The sequence below is a fragment of the Natrix helvetica genome (genome assembly GCF_964273705.1).
Source record: "Natrix helvetica genome assembly, chromosome: 11".
Classification (NCBI taxonomy): domain Eukaryota; kingdom Metazoa; phylum Chordata; class Lepidosauria; order Squamata; family Natricidae; genus Natrix; species Natrix helvetica.
The window spans coordinates 4,240,648-4,268,492 of NC_138562.1; the positions used below are offsets into that span (position 1 = coordinate 4,240,648).

The 27,845-nt window shown below is 45.7% G+C and overlaps 1 protein-coding gene across 4 annotated transcripts in view; it reads left to right on the forward strand.

Annotated features, from left to right (window-relative positions):
* Positions 1–27,845, forward strand: part of AMOT (angiomotin) — a 59,571-nt gene that overhangs the window by 19,527 nt on the left and 12,199 nt on the right. For all 4 annotated transcript variants that reach the window (XM_081963984.1, XM_081963983.1, XM_081963981.1 and 1 more), the window contains 6 exons: positions 121–1,000; positions 8,458–8,905; positions 11,067–11,211; positions 15,934–16,026; positions 17,494–17,639; positions 27,517–27,666. In XM_081963984.1, the coding sequence (XP_081820110.1) occupies positions 177–1,000; positions 8,458–8,905; positions 11,067–11,211; positions 15,934–16,026; positions 17,494–17,639; positions 27,517–27,666 (1,806 nt within the window). In that variant the 5' untranslated portion in view covers positions 121–176. The remainder of the gene's footprint in view (positions 1–120; positions 1,001–8,457; positions 8,906–11,066; positions 11,212–15,933; positions 16,027–17,493; positions 17,640–27,516; positions 27,667–27,845) is intronic.

The following is a 27,845-nucleotide window of genomic DNA, read 5'->3' on the forward strand; positions in this document are numbered from 1 at the left end:
GGGGTCCCTCTATTTTTATTTATCTCTCCCAACTTTAAAGGTTTCTCCCCTCTTTTCTTCCCCCCCCCCCGCCCTTCCTCATTAGTTCCTCCAGTAATCCTCCTTTCTCTCCCCCTCCAGGCCCAGGGCAGCCACGGCCCCCTTTTGCGTTCCACCCAGGGGGCACCACAGTGGAGATGAGGAATTCAGAAGAGCCAAGCACGACAGTTTTACAGCGTTTGCTGCAGGAGCAGCTCCGATATGGGAATCCCAACGAGAGCCGCACCCTCCTTGCTTTGCACCAACAGGCCACCCTGCCTTTTGCCAGCAACGGGAGCCCCGGGGCTCCCAACGAAGGGCTGAGCAGCCAGGACCACCTCATTGGGACCCATGTTGCTCGCCAAGAGCCCCAGGGCCAGGAGATTCAAATGGACAACTGTATCATGGAGAAGCAGCTCTCGCCAAGGCTCCAAACAGGCGAGGACCTCCCGACCTACGAAGAAGCCAAAGTCCAGTCTCAGTATTTCAGGGGTCAACCACACGCCAGCGTTGGAGCAGCGTTTTATGTAACCGGTGTCTCCAACCAGAAGATGAGGACTGAAGGGCGCCCCACCGTACAGCGGCTAAGCCCGGGGAAGGTCCATCAGGATGAAGGACTGAGGGACCTCAAGCAAGGGCACGTCCGCTCCCTGAGTGAGCGGCTGATGCAGCTGTCTCTGGCCACCAGTGGCGTGAAGGCCCACGCCCCTGTCACAAGCGCCCCACTGTCCCCCCTCTCCTCCCAACAGACCAATGACTTCTACAAGACTTCTGGGGCAGGCCCTCCACAGCCTGGGGTGAAAGGCATGGAGCACAGGGGGCCTCCTCCTGAATACCCATACAAGAATGTGTCCAGCCCATCTATGGGCTGTAAACCGCTGGATCCTGGGCATTTCTATAGTGACCACCGCCTGCCCCAGCAAGGACGCTCTGACGGGCCCACCATGAGGTACCAGCATCCCCCTGAATACGGCTCATTCCGGTAAGCAGTTCAGCTTCCTTGCGGTCCTAACCGCCAAGGTTTAGGAAGTTGCCGTTTGGGTGCCATTTTGTCCTTTCTGTTGTCTGGTGTTCTTGGGTGGGCCTTGTCAAAGGTGGTGGGATTTGGGCTTGTCACAATTGAGTGCCAGGATGGTAGTGTTGGATCTGGGGATTGGAGGCTCATTTTCTCTGGAAGATTCTCTCCAACGGGGGGAGGGCTTTTGCTGCGTGTCGGTGACTCTGTACCACATCCCAACTTTTCACTTTTTCCCTGACCCCCCCCCCTCCGAAAATATGGCATTGGAGTTCAGCCACACAGTGTTCAATTTGAGCCGTGGCATTCAGGGGCAGCTCTCAAGCTAGTTAGGCATTCAGGAAAGGCAAAGTTTGGAGATACCCTATTTTTCAGAGTATAAGACGCACCTTTTTCCCTCAAAAAAGAGGCTGAAAATCTGGGTGCGTCTTATAATAATAATAATAATAATAAATTTGGATTTATTAGCCGCTCCCTTTCCAAGTAGGACTCGGGGCGGCGTACAATGGAGCATAAACAACAACACCAAACGTACATACATATACAACACCTATACATACACGTATACATACACGGAGGAGGAAACAAATTGCATCAATAGACAGTTAAGATCAGCTTTAAAATACCCCAATTGTAAAAACCCAAAAAATTAATATTTACGGACAGTTTAAAAAACAGTTTGGAGGGATGGGAAGATTACGATTGCGATTGAGCCAGGCCGGATAATTGAAAGAGGTGGGTCTTCAGCTGTACACGGAAGGAGCGGAATGCTGAATGCAGCATTTTTTGCCACCAGAAACCCCACCCCCTTCACCAAAATGGCCGTGCATAGCTTGTAAGGGGCCTTCAGAGAACTCCTGGGAGCTGGGGAGGGCTGAAATGAGCGAAAAACGGCCCGTTTTTTGCCCCCTCTCCCAGCCCCCTGCAGCACTCTATAAGCTTCCTAAAGTCTATCTATGCCCTTTTTTGACAAAAAATGGGCCCGTTTTCGTGAAAAATGGGCTGTTTTTTGCTCGTTCCCCCCCCCCTCCGAGCACTCTACAAGCGTCCTATGGGCTATTCATGCCTTTTTTAAAAAAAAAAACGGGCCCGTTTTTGGGAGGTTTGCAAAATTTAAATTTTTTTAAAATTTTCCTCTTCAAAACCTTGCTGCGTCTTATACTCTGGTGCGTCTTATACTCCAAAAAAGTAAGGTACTTGAGATCCTTCCAGCTTCCCAATCTTCCCCACATACGCCCTCAGAGACCATGGGTTTTTAAAAATAATAATAATGATAATAATAGATTGCCCACAACATCTTGCTTGAAATGAACCTGCCCTGTCCTCTGAGGGGACTAGCAGTGGGGCCTCTCCAGAATGCTCCAGGTGAGTTGTGGAAGGTGGTTTTTGCTTCTAGGTTGGTTGCCCCGATTTATTTTCCTGTTCCAGAGGGTGAAACGTCAAACTCATTCAGCCTTTTTCCCCTGAACAATTGGATCATCCAGCAAGGAGTGGCTGCGTTTCCTTCACCTGACAGGAAATGTACGTCAGCCACACCAAATGCCAAAGATTTTTGGTTTTGCAGGGATGCTTTGTTTTCTTTTTTTATTTTTAATCCCCTGGCAAGAAAATTGTGGGGATTAGCAGTGAAGCCCCACTGCCTGCTCAGGGCTTGGCAAAATGGCGCCCCGATATTTGGTAAATGGATGCTTTGCTTCTCCACATCAGCGCCCGGCTGGTGTTTAGATGCTCGGTTTGCATGCATGAAAGGTCTTGAAAAAGGTCTTTGATCTCCCTGAATAACTAGGGAAGAATGCCAGAACAGACAGGTTACAAGGCCTTGTGAAACGCCTCTGGCAGATGTCTTCAGAATAAGTCTTTACGGGCAACTGGCCGAGGGAACAATAGCGCAGCCATTCTCAAAATTTCCACTCAGAACCAAATTTTATGCTCTGAGCCTTTTTCAGTGGACTGCATTGTGCTGGGCTCAGCAGTCAAAACCTTTTTTGCGTGTTACAGTTTGAAACAGCCCAGTAAGCAAAGTTTACAAAAGTCAAGGGAAGGATGGATGGACCTGAGCAGAATAAGGCTAGGAGCACATCAAGATCACGTGAAGTGTTGACACCCCTTTATAATTAGCCTTGGCAAGACCACGCTTGGAACATTGCATCCATTTTTGATCGCTGTGATACAAAAAAGATGTTGAGACTCTGGAAAGAGTGCAGAGAAGATCAACCAAGATGATTAGGGGGCTGGAGAGTAAAACATATGAAGAACAAGTGCAGGAATTGGAAATGTCTAGGTTAATGAAAAGAAGGACTAAGGCAGTGGTGAAATTAATTTTTTTTTTTTACTGTGGGCATGTCTTGGTGGTGTGACGGGGGAAGGATTCTGCAAAATCCATTGCCACCCCACTCCAGGGGAAGGATACTGCAAAATCCCCATTCCCTCCCCACTCCAGGGGAAGGATTCTGCAAAATCTCCATTCCTACCCCACTCCAAGGGAAGGATACTGCAAAATCCCCATTCCTACCCCACTCGGAGGCCAGCCAGAGGCGTTATTTGCCGGTTCTCCAAACTACTCAAAATTTCCGCTACCGGTTCTCCAGAACGTGATGGATTTCACCCCTGGACTAGGGATGATATGATAGCAATATTCCAATATTTTGGGGGCTGCCACAAGGAAGGAGGGATTCAAGCTATTCTCCAAAGCACCTGAGGGTAGGACAAGAAGCAACAGATGGAAACTAATTAAGGAGAGAAGCAACCTAGAATTAAGGAGAAATTTCCCGACAGTGAGAACTATTAACAATTAACCAGTGGAACAGCTTGCCCCAAGTGGGTGTGAATGTTTCAACACTGGAGGTTTTTAAGAAGAGATTAGACAAACATTTGTCTGAAGTGGTGTAGGGTCTTCTGCTTGAGCAGGGGGTTGGACTAGAAGACCACCAAGGTTCCTCCCAATTCTGTTATTCGTAATAAAACCTAATCTTACTTACAACTTTAAATTTTCACATTTCAAAATATTTTCCAGAACAGTATAATAATTGTAAATATTGTAATTATTTTTACAAAAATACTGTAAATATTTTACAATATTTGCAGTTATAAAACTAAAGATCTAACAATATTAAACATTGAAAATGCAGAAGCTTTCATTGTTATTAAAAAGAGTTCAGTCAAAGCTCCATGGAAACTTGTTTCCCACAAGGCATAGGATAGTCATGAACTTGCCTTTACTCTGACGAGGCCTGACAGGCATCTTTGGTAAGGTAACTTCCAATAAAACAGGTTTAAATAAACCTGAGAATCCAGGTTTATTGACTATCTGTGGAGAATGTCGAAGCTGCAATAGAAATATTTGATGTCTAGGCACAAAAATGGTAATTTTGGACTTGGAAAAAGTATTAAAATACTCTTGATTCATATTAAGTGTATTCCTTCAAGAAAAACTCAAGGTCATCCAACTTAAGATAAATTAATGAAGTAGTATTGGCATGATAGACATGAAGGTGCTTTTTCAGGAGGCAACTGGACTTTCTTGTTTTTTATTTGAACACATTTGTCTTGTCATCCAAGAAGCTTCTTCAGCTATGACAGGACAGTGGGGAATGGAAGGATTTATATTCCTTGTAGACAGCTGGTTGTTCGCATCCTTTTAGCGAGTCCTGGAGGCCACTTGGAGGTTTACCTGTATCTTCATGGTCACCTGAGTAGTGCAAATGATTCCTGTACAAGAAAGTCCAGTTGCCTCCTGAAAAAGCACCTTTGGGGCAACCTGGATGACTGAGAATCTCTGCAGACTTTTATTGACATGATGGCTCTCCGGGTTAATTACGGTCCTATTTCTGGCATGTCAGAAATTATAGTTTAGCCACAGCTGGCTTTAGAGGTACTTGGAGGGCTGGGCCCCAGGCGCTGGGGCCTCACCTGCAACTGCAGACCGGTCTCTTTGCCAGGAAGTAGGTTAGCAAAGCATGCGGTCACGTCCGTCACTTTCAGCTGAAACGGAAGGTTTGTTTTCTCCCTTAAAATGTCCTCCTTGAAGAAGTAGATCAGACGAGTATCTCTGGAGATCCTCAGTCATCCAGGTCAGGTTGCCTCAAAGGTGTTTTTTCAAAAAGGCAACTCGACTGGATTTTTTTTTTTCTGTTTTTCCTTGAGGAAGAAGAAGAAAAAGACATTTCGCTTCTCATCCCGGAAGCTTCATCCGTTGTGATGGAGGGGGTGGGTGGGAATGGAAGCAGAGATGGTATTCAGCAGGTTCTGACTGGTTCTGGAGAACCGGTAGCGGGACTTTTGAGTAGTTTGGAGATTTGGCAAATGCCACCTCTGGCTGGCCCCACCCCCATCTATTCTCTGCCTCCCGAGTCCCAGCTGATCAAGAGGGAATGGGAATTTTCCAGTACCCTTCCCCTGCCATGCCCACAGAGCCACGCCCACTAAGCCATGCCATGCCCACAGAGCCACACCCACAGAACCGGTAGTAAAAAAAAATGAATCCCACCCCTGTATGGAAGGAAACAGTAGGTAGCAGGTACCTGAAAATGCATCTTTGAGATAGTAGCTCAGATAAGCAGATGACCACAAGCACAACGGTCATGGTAAGACCAGATGATGAATCAATAAGTGGTCCAACCTATACAAGATTGTGACTTGTTGTGTTTTAATACCTAGCTTATTGTTCTGGCCAAAATGCCCACTTCATTGGGATTGTGGTATCAACTTTTCCAGTTCTTCCTTTGTTTTTACAGCCCTTCCTGGTTCTTTGTTAGCAACTACAGCTCAGATTCATAGAACAGCCCCACTTGAGGCAAAACGATTATTCAGATTCATAGCGCATCTTGGTGTGCGCGTGGGTCTGCATTCGCAGAGTTAGGGGCGCATTAGATGTCCATTGGTTTTGCAGCTGCAGAAGCATTAGAAGACTTGGAAATGGCTCTGCTACGTACTGCCTCACTTTCGCTACAAAATAGATGTTTTGATTTCAGGGGTGAAATCCTCCCCGTTCGACCTGGTTCAGCCAAACCGGCAAGGACCATTGGCATCAGTTCTCCGAACCAGTGTCAAAAATCCCTGGTGGCCCCGCCCACACTGGTCATCCTGTGGCCGCTCACCTCTTCCGGCTGCTCGATCTGCTTTTCTTCTTCTGTTCACAGCAGAGCTGCTGCAGCCTGTCCCTTTAAAATAGACCCAGGAAGAGAGGGGGCAAGGGAACCATAAAGGGAACAGCAGCTCTGCTGTGAATGGAGGGGAAAACGTTTGGATTGTCCCAGCCACAGAATTGAACATTAAATGCAGCAGAGACATCCAAACGTTTCTTCCTCTGTTCACAGCAGAGCTGCTGCAGCCTGTCCCTTTAAGGTAGACCCAGGAAGGAGAGGGGCAGGGGGTGGGAGAACCATAAAGGGAGCAGCAGCTCTGCTGTGAATGGAAGGGAAAATGTTTGGATTGTCTCTGCCACATAATTCAATGTTAAATGCAGCAGAGACAATCCAAATGTTTCTTCCTCTGTTCACAGCAGGGCTGCTGTAGCCTGTCCCTTTAAGGTAGAAGGGAGGGGGCGGGGGGGGAGAGAACCATGAAGGGAGCAGCAGCTGTGCTGTGAATGGACTCATACATACATTTTTTCCTACTGGGTTCTGCGGGCGTGGCCTGCTGGTGGTGGTGGGGCTGTGACTGAGTGGGCATGGCCATGAGTGACATGAAGTTGGCCATGCCCACTCAATCACAGGATCCCACCACCACGCCATGCCCACAGAACCAGTAGTAAAAAAAAATGAATTTGACCACTGCTTGATTTAAAATAGTTGTTGCCCTGTTTTGGGGCCATGACACTCAGGGTGCATTAAATGGTTATGTAAAAAATGGAAGGAAAGCTTACCGGTGTAAATGAATGTTGGAGAAAAACAGCAATTCACTTGGGGAGGGGAGGGGTGGGATGTTTTCTAGTGGTGAAACGCCATTTCCCAGCAAATCCCCCCCCCCCCCCAACTACATGGGTGATGGAGGCTGGGAGACATTTGCGCTTTTTGAGCCAAATCTGGAAGTACCAAGATTCTCCATGCTTGAATTAACTAAGAAAGCATCTTTAGAAATCTTTTATGGAATAAAACCAGTCAGTCACCTGCAGGGAGACAAACCCACACAACTTCATTCAGTTAAATGGACTACCCCAAAGCCTAAATGAGCAGCAGAGAGCAACAAGGAGGTCTGGAATAACCAAATTGTAAGGTTTTGCCATAAACACAAGAATTTTCTACAGGAGACACCTAACTTCTGCAGATAAAGGTGTGCCAACACCTCCCCGAGTCCCTTTGGGGAGAGGGGGCGGTATAAAAATCGAAAATAAAGGTAAAGGTAAAGGTCAGCTGTCCAGCCAGTTGGAGTAAGGAGAGGGAAGCCCTTCAGATACCAGTAGGATCTGAGACAAGACAGAGCTTCAATACTTTGAGTTGCGCTTATAAACAGTCCATGGATGTCGATGAAGCCTTCTTGTATTTAGGTGAAGTCTGCTCAAGGCTTCTCATCAACTTGGCTCCGATTCTCTGACCCTGTTGAGATTTTTCAGACAAAATTGGAAACTGTCTTGTACGTAAGCCTGGAGCTTCATCACATCTGTTGCATCCATGCAACCACATTTTCACTGAGGTTGGAAGATGCTGTGTCAAGGGGTAGGTAGTCACTTGAGCATCCAAAGGTGGGACTAGCGCCATCCACTCCCAACAGCCTTTAGCATCCTAACCCAACCGACATGAGCTCTGCTGTTTCAGGAAGGTCTAAGGCAGGGATGGTGAACCTTTTCGGCACCGAGTGCCAAAAACCGGAACATGTGTGCATGTGCGCGCGCCAGAGTGTGGGAAACTTGAATACCCAGCTGGCTACCGTGCACATGCCTGTTTTTTGGGCGTTTTTCAAGCCAGAAAATGGCCTGGGACAGGACAGGATATATATTTAATTTAATGGCCACAGCACAGGATATATATTTAATTTCTTTTTAACTTTTGGGATGTGTGTTTTTTAATGTTGTACGCCGCCCTGAGTCCTTTGGGAGAAGGGCGGCATATAAATCCAATAAAAACAAAACAAACAAACAAAGCCTGAAAGAAGCCTGAAAATGGTCCAGAAAAAATCCCTGTTTTTTGGGCATTCTTCGGGCTGTTTTCCAGGGCCAGCAAAGACCAGCTGGCTGGCATGCATGTGCGCTCCGGAAACCAGAAGAGCAGCTGGCGACGGCACGTTTGCCCACAGAGAGGGTTCTATGTGCCGCCTCTGGCACGTATGCCATAGGTTTGCCATCACAGGACTAGCAGGAGAAGAAGCCCAAAGCTCAAATGGTGATGGAATCGAAGCCTGCAAAGTGTCTGTGGGGGCATCATGTTAGGGAAGCTGCAGGTACAAATGCAGTGTCCTTTTTAAATGAATTATTGGTTTGTCCTTGACAGGCAAAACCCGGAGATTCAGCTGCCATTCCAGCAACGGCCGCCCCACCACCACAGCCCGACCTCTTCCCTGACCTCCTTGGGGTCCCTGACGCTGTTGCAGTCGTTGCCCCCTTCCAGACTGTCTCCGTCTCAACACCAGCCCCCTCTGACCCCAAGCCAAGGAGACCCCTTCTCTCTGCCCCGGACGCAGCCGCTTTTTTTGCCCAGCCAGATGCACCAGGGTGACCTGTACCGATTCTGCCAACCTCTTCCTGGGCAGCAGCAAGCGGACTCTTACTCAGCCCTGCCCAGGCCCCCTCCAGCCCCTTCTCCCTACCAGCAAATGCCGGTGGACCCCTATGTCATTGTCTCCAGGGCCCAGCAAATGGTGGAGATCCTCTCTGAGGAGAACAAGTCCCTACGGCAAGAGCTGGACGGATGCTATGAGAAAGTGGCCAGGTTGCAAAAGGTAAGGGAAATGTCGTTCTTCTCACCTCTCCTTCTCTTTTGACCATCGCAAGGATGCTGCTTTGGAGAAGCCACAAAGCAACCACCTGTACGGCACCCCCCATCTTCATGTCCTCAGCTTACAACAGTTCATTTAGTGACGGTTGCAAGTTACAACCGTTTTTCATATGACCACTGCAGCCCCCCCTCGTGGTCATGTGATCCAAATTCAGGTGCTTGGCAGCTGTTTCGTATTTATGACAATGGCCGTGTCCTGGGGTGGGGGTGGGGCGTCATGGGATCCCCTTTTGCGACCTTCTGACAAGCCACGTCAAGGGGGGAAGCCAGATTCATTGAACAACCGTGTTAATAGCATAACAACGACAATGGTTCACTTAACGACTGTGGCAAGAGAGGTTGTAAAATGGGGCAAAATTCACTTAACAGATGTCTCACTTAGCCGCGTAAACTTTGGGCTCAGTTGTGGGCGTAACCTGAGGACCACCTGCACTGTGTCTAATTTGGGGGCTACTTCAATAGAGGCGCCTTGGGAGAAGCGGAGGCTGAGGGCGCTTGGTGTGGAGAAATCCTGGCGCTGAGGCCTTGGCCCTCCTAAGAAGGCTGAGGAGAAAACCGCTGGCTATTGGCTGCAGGCGGGGTTTTCCCAAGCCTCCATTAATCTTTTTTTTTTATGAAACAAAAAGATTTAAAATAGTTGTTTTTTATTGTTTGCTACATATTTTAACTTCTTTTATAAACAAAGTGTTGTCCAGGTTTCCCCCCTTTACATCTTCTGTTATGCATCGTTCATTTTACATCATATTTTCGTTTCACATTTCAGCCACCTTATTTTCTTTCCATATTTTCCTGCTTTAACTTTAATTTCTTCATAATCTATAAACAATATCATTATTGCCTCTCCAAGTTAATCCGGTTTAACATATCATTTCCATCTATTACTCTGTTTTACTATTGATAGCATATATCCTCAAATTTAATTTTATATAGTAAACATTTCACTTAGTTAATGATCCACAATTAATAGTATTAATCTATTTCCCTCACATCTTATTGGCTATATACCGTTGGCTATATTTACCTAATTATTCTACTAGTAAATTCTTTTCCTTCTTTCCTCCTTTCAACCATTTTCTCTTAGTCTCTCAGGAACTTCATTTCTCTTATATTCTCTCCACCCATTCGCCTAATTTTGTCTTATTCTTGTAATTTCTATATTTTTGTTTCTAATCTTTTTTTCTCTTTTTTAATTCTATTGTTTTAGTACCTTTCCCCAGTTTCCCCCCCCCCCCCCCAATCTTTCCCCATTAATCCCACCTTTGCTATTTCCAACCCTCTATTAACTTTTGACTCCCATCATTTCGAAACAGACTGTTAGCAAATATTCCCTGGAAATTGAAAAGAGATGAAAATTGGGCCTAGGTTGAGGGAAAACTACATCATCCCCTTCAGAGGTAATGAGCCTCTACTTTGGGGCAAAGGCTGAGCTCATATATTATGCTAAGCCATCGTGCCGTTTGTGTGGTTCTTACTCAGCATGATGTGTCAGCCCAGTCATTGTGCTTGTTCAACACGTTTGAAGGGAATAACGTCTTAGCGCAAAGCATAAACCTCCTATGTTCAAGCCCTGCAAATCCAGATTTTGTCAAAGTGTTGAAATGTCTCTAAGGTTGATTCACAATGCCTTGGAACAGTATTTCTCAACCTTGGCGACTTTAAGTCCTGTGGACTTCAACTCCCAGAATTCCCCAGCCAGCTGGCTGGGGGATTCTGGGAGTTGAAGTCCATAGGACTTAAAGTCACCAAGGTTGAGAAACACTGCCTTGGAAGATTGCAGGGGAGATGCATCCCGCAGTGTGTTTATGCACGTTGTGTGACTTTTGTACACTGGCTCCCTTGGCAGTGTCACATCTGGCTCCCAGATGACTCCCCCTGCAGACATCCTGGAGTCCGGCTGCCCATGTCGGGGGCCAACCTGGCATTGGGCGCCAGATGAAAGGGACTCTTTCTATGGTCAGCTGCCAGGCTGGGGTGCTTCCTCTTCCAAACCAGGCAACAAACCTTCTGGGAGTTTTGCAAGAACTGATGGAATTCAGAGTTGAATATTGGAATGTCCTGCTGAATATTTTTTTTGTGTTTTATTCTCGTTTAATTGTTTGTTATAGCTAGAAACAGAAATCCAACAAGTTTCAGAGGCCTATATGAATCTGGAGAAGTCGTCTTCCAAGAGAGAGTCTCTGGAAAAGACCATGAGAAACAAGCTGGAATGCGAAATCCGTAGACTTCATGATTTTAATCGTGATCTCAGAGGTAAAAGAAACTTTTAAAGTTCTTCTTATTGCTGCTGAGTGATTTAAGGGATATATTCTGTGGCTCCTGAAAAAAAGAATGCACCTTACTTTTTCTCCCTTTGTAAAATCCTTTATATGTTCACATTATATTTACTCTTGTGAACATTCAGTCTCATAATTTGAGTTGGGGGGAAAATAGTTTCCTGTCCAGCTGCAAAGTTCAATCTGTGTTGCTGAGTTCAGTCTCAGTTGACTGAGTTTGTAGCCCCAAAATTGTCCTCAAAGAATTTAGAAATTCAGAACCATTTTTATTAATGTGGCACAGGAGGATAGGATAGTAATGGACACAGGAAAGGACCTCCAAGACAGACCTTAAGCTCTGACATTGCTATTCACCTGGGCTGATGTGCGCTTTCATCTATCATGATCTCAAACCATTTAGGCCTTTATAAGGAAGCCCCAAAGCTCCGTGTAAAAAGCCAAAAACAAATCAGTCTGGTGGATGAATGACGTGTGGAACAACAATATAAATCCAATAAAACAAACAAACACAAACAAACAAACAACTGAATTGGGATGCTGCGTTTTGCACTGGTTTTAATTCCTAAATCCTGTCTGTCTGTGGTCCGCCCAGAGGGCACCTCATTAATTTAAGAAAGGTGCTTAAAGCCTGTGGCTAGTTCCGTCTTCTCCAGCCAGAACTGCCAGACTCTCCAGAATAGGCCCTACTTCCAGAACCACACAAAAAAAAAATGTTCTCGGGGAAACTTAACCTGGTTCTATCCAGATCTGGCTTGTGCTTCCCATTCTGACTGAGTTTTCCCAGGGATCAACATTATCTAGCCCTTGTCTGGACTGAGCATGTCCGCATACATCCACTCAGCCAGGGCAACCAGACTCCATCGCCTGCCTTGACCAAGAGGGCCGTCCATCCTCCAAACTCCAGGCGAGGTCCCTGAGCATCTTCACATAGATGCACGAGGGATCCAAAGGCCAGTGACAGTGAAGTCCAGTGGCCATCCACCAGCACTGCTTCCCGAGGTTGCTTGACCAAATCCTACACTGGCCAATTCTCTTGGTTGGGGAATCAAATGATAGGATCAGAAATGCAGAAGAAGAAGAGCACTTCCTGCTGGACTTGAATGTGTAAATCACCTGGCCCCCGTTTCTCGATCCAGCCCTGCACAAGAAGAGATGGGTTTTTCTTCACTTGAGGGGGAATGGCAGCAGGACAGCTTCCATCCTTAACCTCTTTGCCGTTTGTGTCTTTCTGGCAGCTGAACCTGAGCATCAGGTGGGACCACCAAGAAACTGTAGCTTTAATGTGACCACGGGGGACTATTAATAAATTGGGGAAATAGATTTTTTTAGGTATATTTCATTTTGATTTATTTTAAAGTTAATGTGTTGATTTTAAAGAGAAATGAGATCAAATAGATTTTATGCTGGCTCCTATCCACTTGTGTGAGTACAGTACTAATAAGCTATCTGAAAAAGGTTAAAGCATGGCAACTAGACCAAAGTTATTAAAACTGAGGTGTTTCGTTACTCATCCAAGTAACTTCCTCAGTCAAAATGAACATTTGGGTAGGTGGAGAATCAGACAGTTGGAAAGAACCAACTCTTGCCTTACAGAGTGCAGTGGGTTTCTCCCCAAATTGAAAAGCAACATATAAATGGAAATCCAATCATCCAGACCAAAATTATCTTAAAAGATTAAATCAAGCACCAAAGTTTATTAACGGATATCAGGACTACCACCGACCTCCGCTCCTTCCGAAGGAAACTAAAGACCCACCTGTTCAATTTAGCTGGCCTGGCCTAATTCCTAATTTCCAATTTTAGTCCCTCAAGCCTGCATTTTTTAAATTTTCTAGGGGTATGCTTTTAGTTGTTTTTAACTTTTACTTTTTCTGTACAGTTGTATGAGGTTTAATTCGTTTTTAAGGGTATAGGATATTTGTCTTTTGTATTCGTTTTAATGAGATACCTGTACACCGCCCCGAGTCCCTTCGGGGAGAGGGGGCGGTCTATAAATCCTGAAAAATAAAAATAAAATTAAAACTGAAATGTTTTATTACTCATCCAAGTAAGTTTTCGGTCAATATGAAAATTTGTATGGCAAGAATTGGTTCTTTCTGATGACTGTCTGACTCTCTGCCTACCCAACTTTTCATGTTGCCTGAAGACATTTCTTGGATGAGTAACTAAACGTCTCAGTTTTAGTAAACTTTGGTCCAGTTGCCATGAGTTTTAAGATACTTTTAGCATGGACGATTGCATCTCTATTCACATGTTACTAAAGAGCTACCTAGAGCACCCAGTTGGGAAGGGGGTCTGTCTTGCCCTTCTGGCAAGGGGTGTTTTTAGCTCCTCCTCTCCCCCTTTCCGGTTTTATAATACAGCTGTGAGCACCTGAGGGCAGGACATGAAAATAATAGGTGGAAGCTCAGTAAAGAGAAATCCAACCTGAAACTAAGGAGAACATTCCTGACGCTGAGAACAATTAATCAATGCTTGCCTCCCAGATTTGTGGGTGCTCCACCACTGGAGGTTTTCAGGTTGGACAACCAGTTGACCAGGATGGCATAAGGCAGGGGTGTCCAAACTTGGGAACTTTAAGACTTGTGGACTTCAACTCCCAGAATTCCCCAGCCAGCATGGCTGGCTGGGGAATTCTGGGAGTTGAAGTCCACAAGTCTTAAAGTTCCCAAGTTTGGACACCCCTGGCATAAGGTCTCCTGCCTTCAGCAGGGAGTTGGGCTAGAAGACCTCTGAGGTTACGTCCAACTGTATTATTCTATGTTCTATATTTCAAAGGAAAGAGGGCTGAAGAAGTCCATTCCAGGATTTTGTGCCCAGAGTGGTGGGTATATAAGGTGCAGGTCGGATGCAGAATTAGGGGTGGCAGGTGGAGGGAATGGGGTGATGCTTCTTGCGCAGAGGATGACATTGGGTGTCTCGTGGAAAGGGGATCGAAAGGATTCATGGGAGGGGCAAGGGCTGCCAGAAGCCATTTGCCAAGATGGCCGCCTTCTCTGCAAGACAGAAGGAAGGACTTGCTGATTCTTTTGCCCTTCCATCCCATTCAGGGACTTCCCAAAGCATTTGGGTCACCACCATGGGAGCAAAGTACAAGGCTGGGCCTTTTGGAATAGGCTGGAATAGGATTCAGCAGCCGTCCCTTAAAGGATTCGGAGATGGGTCATCCTGTATGAGGACACCATGTGTCTCGCGTGTGAGAGCCGGGGTGACATCGTTAATTAAAGATTCTGGACCAGGACCAGAGTTGTACATTCTTTCGGTTACAACTGCTTGTCCTACATTCAAGGCACCGAAACAATCACGTGTTTTGCATTTAGGTAGCAGACAGGTAAAGTTTAGCAACAGTGACCCCTGGTAGCCAAGGTAGGTGCAGCATGTTCCCTTCACAAGGAAGTCTTTAGGGATTATTACATACTTTCTCTTTCCTGTCTCCGCACCTCTTGTTACAAAGCCCTGATAGCAAAGGGAAGGGAAGGGAGGCCATTCCAGCCTCCACTTTCCACGCACAGAAGCTAAACACAGTTTCCTCAACTGCAATCTCGACCCACCTGGAGGTATCAAAAGTGAGCAAGGTATCCCTTCATAGCTTTAGGCAGGTGAGGCTTGATAGGGCACAGAGTAGCCTAGACAGTACGTAGGTGTTGTGGCCAGCCAGCAGCCAGTGGAGCTGGCAACAGAGTCGGACAGTGAGGAGGTTGGGGAGGAACCTGGGCCAGTCCTGGAGTCTGGGAAAGCGCTGATGAGGGCTCTGTCAGAGACAGAGAGGGGGCCAGAGCCGTATGCCATTTATCAGCTGCCTTTGGAGTCAAACATCAGTGAGGCAGACCAACAGCTGGAGCCTGTTCCCAGTGTGCCCATGCGCAGAGTTGCCAGACGAAGGGAACAGCTAAAGAACAGGGGTTGACCTCGGAGTAAGGCCACAGAGGAAATAAAAGAGGAGCGAAAGGGGAGTGGAGTTTGCAGGAGACAATTAGTTGGTTCGTGACCCTCCGAGACTCCTTGCCAAGTTCTGCAGATCTCAGCCTGGCAGCTCTCCAAGCCAGAGAAGGTCTGTGACTGTAAATCCTCCCTCGAAAGACTTTGATGGATGTGAATGAGCAGAATTCACAGTAAATTAATAAAAGGAGTTTTGTCGGGACAAGGAGTTTGCTTCATGCTCTTGAGAAGCCCCGGTCAGAACAGTAGATCACCTTATAGTTAGGAGCACATGTTCTCTTTTATGGCACATGGCTGCCAGTGACTCTGCACATACAGGGCATTCAGAAAGTAGTCAGAAAAACACACACACACACCTTTCACTTTTGTCCATTTTGTTATAAATTAAATTGATTGGACATGATTTTGAAAATTTTCTGCACTGAAGGTTCCTTTTAATAAAGATTAAGAAGTAGATTAAGTAGTAGTGTCCGTTGAATGGCAAGGAAGGCTAACTACTTAGCTTTTCACAGAGCCTCTGGGTTATGGATTAGCAAGTCCAGGACAACCAGGAACGCCCATGTTCCACTTCCCCTTCAGCCATGGAAGTTCACTGTCTGCCTTGGGCTGCAGTCATTTTCTTTCTCTCAGTCCAGCCCGCCTCACTAGACAGTTGTGCAAGGTGGCAGGAGGAATGATACACATGTGGGATAGACTCTGAACAGTTAATTCACCAGCCCTAACTGTTCCATGACCCCGGCGTTTCTTCTTCCTTTTGCAGACCGTATGGATACTGCCAATAAGCAGCTTGCAGAGAAAGAATTTGAAGGCACAGAGGATAACAGGAAAACCATCTCCCAGCTTTTTGCACAAAGTGAGTCCGTCACATTTCCTGTAGCTGTGGTTAATTGTTTTGCAAAGTGCTGAAAGCAGAAGAAAGCAGCCTTGAGAAATGCCCAAGAGAAGTTGGAGAGAGCCAGGAACAACCACTCTTGGTCTCCTGCGAGTAACAGAACTCCTCCTCGAGTTCACTTAGGCATTTCAGCTGCCATTTCTGCTCTGCTGTTTGTTTGCTTGTTTTCAGCTGCCTGGAGGGGAAGGCCAGTTATATTGGAGAAACACAGACTGTTCGGACCCAACTTTTTCCCCTTCCTCATGCTGAGGTTCACTTGTTGGGCTAAAGCCATTTTTTTTGAATGGTCAATATACAGCTAAAACCCTTGTGTCTCTTAACCTTAACCTGGGCAAAATACTTTCAACCTCAGCATGACATAAACCACTTCCTTTGCGGATGCTAGATGCGGGGGCGACTTTCAAGGCAGGAGACATGAGTCTCCTGCTCTGAATGCTGGGGGACTTGGTGAGCTAACCCACCATCCCAGCAGCTCCACCCTGCCAAGTACATGGGAAGAGTCGCTAATGGGTCTTAGCAATCTCAGCAAAACCTAGAAAGGGACTTGCCTCATTTTTTGGAGGGACTTTCGCTGCTCCCAGACCTTAAAGAGGAATGCTCGCACAAGGGATCTGCCCACAAGGAAGCCTCTGTGTGTGTCCCAACGACCGCCTAGGAGGACCTTCTGCTTCCCGGGTGGTTCTGCTGTCCCACCACCTCTGCCTGCCTGGCTAAAAGAGCATAACTCTGGAGGGGGTGCTGGTTGAGGTCATTGCGCACAATGGACAATGCGGGAAGACAAAGGTCTCCCAACAGCCTTTGCTTCGCTCTTCCCTATAATGTTGAAACGCTGTTCATGTTTCCCAGTGGTTGGAAGCGGAATTGAATGAACTTGTCTAGAACTAGATCAGGTAATCTTCCATTTCTGCCAAGATGCAACCACAGACTCTTCCCGGCAGTTCTGTGGTTCTCAGTTCTTGGTGGCAAGGTCAGCAATGGCAGATGTGAGAGTTTCACGGAGAATGGAGCATCGGGGACCCTCTGCCATCAGCTGCTGGATAGCGTCAGAAGAAGAGAATTCTTGTTTTGGTGTCCTCCTTGCAGATTCTGACAAACAGGATTTCCTGAAATAAGAGATCTCCCATATCATATATACATATGTGCAAACACACACACACACACACACACACACACACACACACACACACACACACAGAGCGAGCTCCTTTGTTTACTACCGCTTAATTTCCAAAACATAATTTTGGAAATTATGAAGAAAATACAATACCTGCCATCCTATAACAACAAGAGTGTCCTCGCAATTCTTTGAAAAATGTGCTTGAAACACATTTCCCTCCATCCACAAAGCTAATAGCTCACCCTTGGAGCTCTGCCCCCCAGCAACTCTCAAAGCTGTATCCCCCCCCCCTTTCTATTTTACCTGCACAGATAAAGAAACCCAGAGGGAGAAGGAGAAACTGGAAGTGGAGCTAGCAGGGGTTCGCTCAACTAATGAGGAGCAACGGAGGCACATTGAGATCCGGGACCAGGCATTAAACAATGCACAGGCCAAGGTGGTGAAGCTGGAGGAAGAAGTAAGTCTTCCCATTTTGCTCTCGGACATCATTTGAGCATGTTACGTTTTGACTGAATCCTTAATGCAGTGTTTCTCAACGTTGGCGACCTAAAAATGTGTGAACTTCAATCCCCTTGCCGACTGAGGAATTTGGAGAGTTGAAGTATCTTCAAGCTGCCAAATTGGAGAAACACTGTCTTTAATAGTAAAAAGAACACCGGTGGCCTACCTGGAATTGCAGGATTAATCCATGTGTTGCAAGCATCCAGAGACACTTTCAGGTTCAAGATTTTTTTAAAAAAAAACATCTGGAATTAAGTAGAAACTTCCTAACAGTGCAGACAGTTAACCAGTGGAATAGTTTGATTCCAGAATTTGTGGGTGCTCCCGTCACGAGGTTTTTAAGAAGAGACTGGACAGTCACTTGTCTGAAATAGTGTAGGACATGGTTCTCCTGCTTGAGCAAGGGGCTGGACTAGAAGACCTCCAAGGTCCCTTCCAGCTCTATTCTATTCTAAAAGCAAAATAGTGGAGCATACCTGAAACCCAGTTCAGTAAGGAAGAAAAAAAATGCAGAATGTTTTGGCAAGGAAGGGCTGCGTGCTTTGCTTTCCCCAAAGCCATAAAGTAATTTAGTACCGTTTTCCATTTTAAGAATGGGAACATTTTCCACATTCTTGGCTGCAGAAAGTGCAGGGCCGATGTACATAGAAAGACCCAGTTTTCAGACGATAGGAACTATATTATTGTCTCCTGGTAATGATCTGTTGCGAGCTTTCTATGCCAGTTTTCTTGGTGTTCTGTGATTTCTCTTTCTCCTCCTTGGCAGCCCCATAAGGGTCTTTCTGGCACAAAAGAATAATTTTCATTAGAGAAAAGGTTTAGCTGGAAGTATTGGCTTACTCCTCTGAAATCCTGCGTGAGAATCCTCAGGGGTTTTCTTTGCTGAAGAGAGACCCACCTGATGCACAAATCTATGTCAGTAATTTGACATTAAAGTACCATTACTAATGCAGACACACTGGTAATCTTATATCTGGTGGTCTCAGGACTGACTTTGAGGCAAACTGGAGAGGCATGTACTGCAAGCATGTGGTTCTAGTAAGATCCTGTATGAGTTGAGTTCCCCATAAACATATATGTATCCCCATAAACATATATGCAGTCCTAGGTATTTATATTTTACTGCCATGAGGGCTACAAACTTCATTTGCCAAACCTCCAGAAATTTGAGAGGTCTGTGGATAGCAGTGAAGCTCTCAGTGGTTGGTTAAGGCAGTAACAGGTTGGACTTTTGCTGGTACACAATACTTACCCCTACTACAAATAAATCTTGTTATACTAACTCAGAATTTCCAAATGCTATTTCTGTACTGTGTCTCTGCCTTTCATTCAGTTTCCATTCCCTTCTAGTGTTTATAAGCTTTGGATTGTCCTACGCTTCTCATTCTTAGTTGATGTCTTCTTATACCCTTGTTTTGCAAGACTACCGTACTTACGTGGGTGATTTAAGACAAGGAACACAAAAGCCTCCCATTAACTAAGGCTCCCACTTCTTTAAACAGTGAAAAATGCTGTTTGTTCCTTTCTGCCTGCCTCATTTATAAGATACTTAAAATGTTTAGTTTGCTGACTCTTCATCCCCTCTAAGGCTACAAAAAATTATCTTTTCATAAAGCATCTTTTCATCTTTGCAGTCCTGGCATCAACAGACAGTCCAAAAAGAATAGCCAAAAATAACATATTTTATCTTGATCACATAAACCAAATTTATATTCCTTGCTTTCACTTCTAACAATCTTAACCTTTAATTCATTCAAGTATTGTTGTGGGATTTAATTTCCCCTCAATTCTTCTTTACCCCATTGCCCAGATTTCTTCAACAAAGTGTCTTTTGTACATCTTAATAAGAACACATTTTCCAGGTCATTCTCTTGGTTTATCATTTGTATTTTCCATTTCATTTTTAAAACTAGTCAGTTTCTTTTGTATATCTAGTACAAGGTCTTTGACTTCCAACCATTATTTAATGACTGTTTATAGTTACAATGGCACTGCAAAAGTTACTTGTGACTATTTTTCTTACTTACGCAAATTGTAGCATCCCTGTGGTTGTGTCATCAAAATTTGGACAGTTGTCGGTATGTTTTTATGACAGTTGCCGTATCCCAAAGTCATGTGATCAACTTTTGCAACCTTCTAACAAGCACAGTCAATGGGGACACCAGAATCACTTTTAACAACCTTGTTATTAATTGAATAACCGCAGTGTTTCACTTAACATCTATGGCGAGAAAAGTCTTAAACAGGGGAAAACTCACTTAACTGTCTTGCTTCGCAACAGAAATGTTGGGCTCAATTGTGATCGTAGGTCAAGGACTACCATCTTTCTCTTGGGCATTCATTTATAGTTCCACTTTTGGTACTTTCTCTGTCTTGTCACATAAAACTTGCTCCACATCTGTCATTCCTTCGTTAATGAATTTTAGATCTAGTTTGTTGATAGAAGCAAACATCATTGCTGACAGTGTTGATATTATGTTACTAATTTCTGGCCCCATTATTCAAAGATCGTATTTAATAGATCGTTTTTGAAGTTACGACATTTTGCGTCATTTTCTAAAATCTAGATCAGCAATGGTGAACCTTTTTTGGCTCGGATGCCATAAGTGGGGGGAGAGCAGGCGGGTCGTGTGCGGGCGTGCCGCACCCATAATGCAATGCGCGACCCCCAGTGTGCATGCGCGCACTACAGGTGCAACCTCCCCCCCATTTTTACATGCTTTTTTTCACTCTCCCCAGCTCCAGAGGCTTTATAGGAGCCTGGGGAGGGCGAAAACAGCCTCCCCCGCCCCCACGACACCCTCCGGAGGCGTCAGGGAAGCCTTCAGACGGTCCTTGACCCCTTCGGAGTGCTCAAAACGATCCTCCGAGCAAACCAGGGAAGCTCATGAAGCCTCCGGAGGGCCTCCGGGGGGGCGGGGGAGGCTTTTTTGTGCCCTCCCCAGGCTCTTACAAAGCCTCTGGAGCCTGGGGAGGGCGAAAAATGGCTTTAAAAAAGGGTGAACTCAGCTGGCCAGTGCGTGCATGTGCGCTGGCCAGCTGACAGGGCAGCGCCTCGCGTGCCCTGACAAATGGCTGCGTGTGCCGCCTGTGGCACGCGTGCCATAGGTTCGTCATCACTGGTCTAGATATTGACTGGCATCAAGCCCAGGGTTGTATTTTTTTTTCTTCTGCTTAAAATATTTAGTCCCTTCTAGTGTCCTGTTCTAAAATCATCACTTATTTTTGTTATGACTTGCAGTAGTCAGGCTAGCCACAATAAGTCCCTATTCCCACAGGAAACCCTTTATTTTTTATAGTTAATTCCAAATTCTTATAGTAGTCCTGATTTATTTGGACTCTTAATCCATTTATAACTTTCCTAGATCAAAATCTCAGTCAGTTTTTTGCTGTTTATTTCAAATTCTTCATGTTCCTTAATATACACAATTAACCTTTTTTTCTGTTCAGAGTAGAAGATAAATTTGCCTGATGAAGACCTGTCCTTCTGAAGAACTCTTCAATAGCTTTAAAATGCTTAATGGCAATTCTTGAAAGTGATTAGAAAGCGAGATTGGGGAGCTTGATGCCTTTAAAGAAGAGGTCTTCAAAGTTGGCAACTTTAAGACTTGTGGACTTCAACTCCCAGAATTCTCTAGCTGGCTGGAGAATTCTGGGAGTTGAAGTCCACAACTCTTAAAGTTGCCAAGTTTCTGGACCCCTGCTTTAAAGAGTTCTGCCACGATTGTAAGCAAGTTGGCTGAAGCCATCATTTCCTGTCATTCAAACTGGTGGAAAAAAACACTGTCTCCTCATAAGAAGGAGCCACCCGGAGCCCCGATGGGCCATCTCTTTTCCTCTCTTTATTCATAGAGTTTCTTAGGAATCCATCTAGTCGCTGGTTCCTTGATCTTTGCAACATGAATCTGTTCGCCATTCCTCTCCTTGAATTTGTTCCGAGTAAATTTGTTCCGAGTAAATAACTTTGGGGGGGCGGGGGGAGGGTGTTTTACCCCTATATTTTCCCTTTCTTTCTTTCTTTTTGGAAAAGTCCATCAATGACCATCAATATTATTTATGTTCTCAAGATTTCTTTGCCTTTTCCAGGTTTGATTTATGGCTGTGGGATAGATAAATTATCTTACCGGCTTTTCATCTCTTCTGAACCCTCCTGTTCATTTCGCTTTGACAAGAACTTCAGCATCTTGTCAGACATGTTTATAGGCTGTCACCCCGACTCCGATTCAAAAGACAAATCTCCCACCCGCGAGGGATCTGTTGCCTCCCCCTGGGTCTAATGAGACACAGTCCTCTTCCCCCCCCCTCCAGGGGGGTTCTGGTCCAAACAGACCTCAAAGTTGGTTTGTTAGACGGGGTTCATGTGAGGCTCTTGAGAGCCTACATCCCCCACGGCTGTCCAGCTGAAAAACTTCCTGTCAGCTCCCTGAATTTGTTAGCTTGCATCCGCAAAGGAAAAGTAGGCAACGTACTTAGCTTCCTTGATTTATGGCCCGCAGCCTCCTGGAATTTTCTGCTGGCTAAGCAGATTCTGTACTATACTGAGCTTCCCTTAAAGAGGGGAGTCATCAGATGGGAGGCCAGGCCACTACAATACCCAGAGCACGACAGGTAGCTCATGAGAATGCTGTGGTTTGGCGGCGGCCTGCGGAGCTGGCAGCAGAGTCAGACAGTGAGGAGGTTAGGGAGGAACATGGGCCAGTCCTGGAGTCTGGGGAAGACTCTGCGTCAGAAGCAGAGAGGGGGCCAAGGACATCTGGTAGTTATGTGCTGCTTTTGAAGCCTCCGTTATCAGTGAGGCAGAACAACAGCAGGAGCCTGTTCCCAGTATGCGCATGCGCAGAGCTGCCAGAAGACAAGAACAATTGGGAAAACAGGGCCGACTTGGGAATAAGGCTTGGAGATGATTGGCCCCTCCCATAAGACATAAAAGAGGAGCAAATGGGGCATGAGCTTTTGCAGGAAGCAATTAGTTCATCTGGTCGGTTCAAGCTTTGAAAAGTTCTGTTTGACTCTGTGCTAAGTTTGGCCTTGCTCTGCCTTTGGCAATTAGGTCTCCGGCAGCATACCAAGGGAGATAAGGTGGGTGTTTATCAACATTCCCCTGAAAGACTGTGGCAACTCAAGCAGACATCTGTCGGAACCTTCACAGACTGTTTGTGAAGTCCTGCATACTGTTAATGACCATAATTCACAGCCATATAAATAAAAGAGGGTTTTGGGGATTAAGATTGTGATTTATGCTTTCTCAGGAAGCCTAGATGAGAATTCTGTCCTAGTAACCTGAACGGGATGTCTTGTCTTCCCTTTTATGTGACTGTTCTTTATTGAGAATCTCTGACATAGAAGAGCCCAGATTTGGGTGGCTATTTCCATCACTCTCAGCTGTATCCATGACGATTTTGGCAAAGTTCATACCATATTTCGGTGTAGTTGCAGGATAGGCCAGGTTTTCTGTGGGACTAAAATCCTGCAGGGCTTGACCCCTGCGGACGCTATTGCCTTCACTCACTGAGCAGCCAGTCATTAAGAGCTCCCTTTGGGAGAAAAGACTGGGTTGCTCACAGCTGCTTAGAAATGGAGACATTTTGGAAGGGAGACAACTGTCCCGCTGTCGTCTCTGGCAGATGAGACGGCATCCCGCATGGAAGAATGGTTTGCTGTCCTTTTAATCGTGTTTTGCATGGAAACTCTGCCAGAGGCAAAGGCACCAATTCCCCTTCTTCCTGGAACCCAGTGGTGGGTTCGGATCAGTTTGGCCAAACAGGTAATGGTTTGGAGGCCTGGGTCGCTGGATCCGGCAGCGCTGCAGACCTGCCACGCCCCTGAACGGGTTCTCCTATGGTGGCGCCACTTTCATTTTTGGTTCTGCGCATATGCAGAACAATTTTCATTGCATATATTTATTTATTTTTTCATTTTTTAGCGTTTTGTGCCTGTGCAGACCTATTTACGTGGAAATGTGCACTCGCGCGGAGCGCACTTCTGGTATGCGTGCAAGTGAAGCAAGTGTGCGCGCACAAAAAATTTGGGCGCACCAAACTGGCAGTAGTGCTGGCAGCAGCCCACCCCTGTTGGCAGCCAATGTGAAAGCTTCTCTATCAAAGAGAACCAACCTCCATTGTGCTGTGCCCCAAGAAGGGGAGGAGAAGAGAAGAGAAAAGGTCCAGCAGCCAAATTCGGGCCGGCCAAACGTTAAAACCATCATCCCTGTCTTGGATTTGTCGTGTAATCCCAAACTGCCAGACAGGTTGAAATTGAAAAAATGAACTTTCAGAGATCTGTGGTTAAACTGATCGCAGGTATTAAGTTTGGTCAAAGCTTGTTTATTTATTTGTACGTTCCTGAGCTGGTAACTGTTGGGAATGTTTGAGTCCATTTGGCGAGGGAGATGGTGCTTAGCTAAGCTGTTTTTCGGCAGAGGCCTCTGGCTTCCTTCTATCCTGCAACTTGGGCTTTCCTTCCTCTCTTGGCTGTCCTCAGCTTCCCTAATCTTTTCCAGACCCCTTTTAAAAACCCTTTTACTGGGCTCTTGTATTGTTTAACTTTGGAAATTCGGCCATCTTGTGCTCAGGGGAGTCGCCTCCGTTATCATTTCGTGGGCCTCCCTGATGGCCAACTGATTTGAAAGACATGCGGTGGGACTCACGCAGGCAGCTGCCCCTCCTGCAGTGCCTCAAGGCAGCCCGACTTCTTTTGAGCCTGGAAAAAGGGGTCATGGCTGCGCTAATTTTTTTTTTTAATTAAAAGCTTTTGATTAGATAAGCATTAAAAACATTGGACATAGTGCGACATTTCCGGCATAAACGTTTCCATAGAATGATTGGATCTTACAACAATTACATTTTACATCTATTACATGGTCTATGTAATCAGTCAGATTAACTGTCTGTTGATCCTTTCTTTTATATAATTACTAACCATACAAATACCTATCCGATTCCTACCTATCACACATTCTTAATACCATGTTTTCCTATTCTTAACTTGTCTGTGTTTTTCTGTCCCGGCCTTTTTCCCTCATTTCTAACCATCCGTACCATTTGTCCCAGATTTCGTGCTATTCCGTCTCACCCTTGTCTTTGAGCTCTAGAGTCAGTCTCTCCATTTCTGCGCACGTCAGTATCTTATTTATTATTTCTGGTTCCGAGGGAGTCTCTTTGTTTTTCCATTTTTGTGCAAAAACCAGTCTTGCTGCTGCTAAAATATGCAGCATTAAATCTAGCCCACCTTTGCCATGTTTTTCTTTCGTGATCCCTAGTAGAAATAATTCTGGCCTCAACCCCATCCTTTGGTTTAGCATCTCTTCCAAATACTTTCTTCTCTGGTGCCAAAAAGCCCTAGCTTTCATGCACTCCCACCACATATGCTAGAAGATCTCTAGTGCAGCATTACATTTCCAACATTAGTTTTTGTTAATTTTTGCTAATTTTGTGGGTGGGATGTGCCACCTATAGAACATCTTGTATAAGTTTTCCTTATACAAGGTGCTAATTTTAATGAGGGGATTCCTTCCCCAAGATAACTGCCGTTTGGGCCAGAAATCTGGTACGAGTTTCAATAGCTGTCTTCTAGAATCTCACAAGATGTCAAGTTAAAACCCTGAAGTTAAATGTGAGAGGCCAGTCTCACATTTGGCACAAATCTAGGTCATTTTGTAAAAATAAAAAATGATTTCAGGCTTCTTGAGTGCCTGAGGTGATTTGGCACCCACAAGGAATATGGGTAGATGACCTACGGCCACAGTTGGGAGCAGAATATCCATTGCCAAGCAAGGCAGTTGTTAAATGAATCACATCCCATTTTATGACCTCTTTTGCCATGGTTGTTAAGTGAATCACCAAAGCCATTAAGGAAAGCCAGTTTCTCCCATTGACCTTTTTGTCAGAAGCTGAGTGGGAAGTTTGCAAACGGCAACCCATTCTTCATCTGTCATAAGTACATGCCTGTTGACAAGTTTCCACATTTTGATCATGTTACTATGAGGATGAAGCGACAGTTGTAAGTACGGGAACCAGTCACAAGTCACTTTTTTTCAACACTGTTGTAACTGTGAACAGTCACTAAACAAATGGTTGTAAGTTGAGGACTACATATAGTTTGTTGCTTCCTTTACTAGGTTGAGATGGGTTGGAAATTCAAATTCTGGGTAGATTTTGAAGTACCATATTTTTCGGAGTATAAGACGCACCTCCCCCCCCCCCCCCAAAAAAAAAGAAAGTGAAAATCTGGGTGCGTCTTATACACTGAATACAGCATTTTTGGCCTCCCAAAACCCCACCCCCTTTGCAAAAATGCATGTACATAGCCTTTAGGGGGCCTGCAAAGTGCTCCTGGGGGCTCGGGAGAGCATAAATGAGCGAAAAATGGGCCATTTTTTGCCTGTTTCCCCCAGCCCCCAGGAGCACTCTAAAAGCCTCCTAAAGGCTATTCATGGCCCTTTTTTGGGGGGGGGGGGAAACCAGGCCGTTTTTGGGATTTCTGCAGAGTGCAAAAACTTTTTTTTTTAATTTGCCTCTTCAAAATCTTGGTGCATTTTATACTCGGTGCCTCTTATATGCCAAAAAATACGGTAGCTGAATTGCTCACAGTGGGTGGAAGTGACCCCAAGACGCTAAGAACATAACTCTACCCTGAACAGGCAGTTCTTGGTCAAGGCAAGTGATGCTTTGGGTCTTGTCTTATGTCCCTGTGCCTGCCACCCAGAGGTGAGATCCAGTCTTCCCGCTCTCTCCCCTTCCCCCGCACCCAGTGCATCATGTGCAGATTGCATAATTTTAGGAAGTTTCTAGAAAACTTTCCATGGACCAGTATAGTTCAGTACCTTCAACTGAGAAAGGGTTGTGCATCCATAATGACAGAAATTGCTGGGTTATTTTTAAAACTGCTTTCTCCAGCCCTTCGTTTTGGCTAGGGAGTAATTTCCTAGCGTTTGAACGAGCAAGCAGAGATGCTCCTTCCTTGGAGGATAATATGGCACAAATTGGTTTGGCCAGCATTTCTGAGCAGGCACATTGGCGCCTTACTGTATCTAACTCACCCTGCTGGTCCCAGCTACTTTTGGAAATCAGATTCTTCCCCATCCCTTGCCATTAAAGCTCCTTAAGCACATTTCCACACTTGTGGAAAAATTAACATGCATATTAAGAACTGAATAAAGCACAGCTCTTTCAAATGTGCTCATGGTGCATAATGTTCCCCCCCCTAACTTTATTAAGGTAAATATTTTGTAGGATGAGTATATTGTGCTCAAATATGCATTTTAACGATCTTGTTTGTTGAATAGCTCTCTTTTTTTAGTTGTCTCATTGGTGTCTGTCAGTGTCAATTAAAATAAATTAGAAAGACTCTCAAAGTAACCCTGGTGGCGGAATGTAGTCTGGATTCCCAGGCGGGAAAGGATGAGTTCCAAGGGAGCAACAGGCACAGTGGTGGGTTGCAGGCGGTATGCCCCGGTACTGGCGGACCGGAGCATGCCCGGAGCACCGGATACTGTTCCGGTACGGTGCTCCGGAGGGCCCACCTGCCTGCCAGAGCTCCTTACCAGTCTTTTAACTCTTCGGCGCTTCTGTACATGTGCGTACAGTGCCTGCACGACACTCCGCTGAGCAGCTGGAACATCACGGAGGCTCACAGAGGCGCTAAGACACATGCGCGTGCTGCGCGCATCCATGTGGAGGCCCCCAGGCCTGTTCCAACTGTACAGGTTGGAACGGGATCCGGAACCCTAACCATCCACATTCGATGCTTCAGCTCTGGCCTCAGTCTTAGACAACTAGCCTGGTTTATGGGGCGACTGAACTCTTACTCTTGTTTGTCTCCCTCCTTTGCTTCAGCTGAAGAAGAAGCAGGTGTACGTGGAGAAGGTGGAGAAGATGCAGCAGGCTTTGGTTCAGTTACAGGCTGCTTGTGAGAAGCGGGAGCAGCTCGAGCATCGGCTGAGAACTCGGCTGGAAAGAGAACTCGAATCGCTCCGCATGCAGCAGGTAAAGGCACTTTCGCAACTTCTGCTCCACTCCAGCAGGATTTGGGAATTATCCGAAAAGTATAGGCTTTATTAATTTGCTTAATGCTTTATTTGCTTTATTAATTAATTAATGCTAATTTTGGCATTTTGAGGCCATTTTTCGCCCTCCAGATGCTTCCTTGAAGCCTCCAGAGCGCG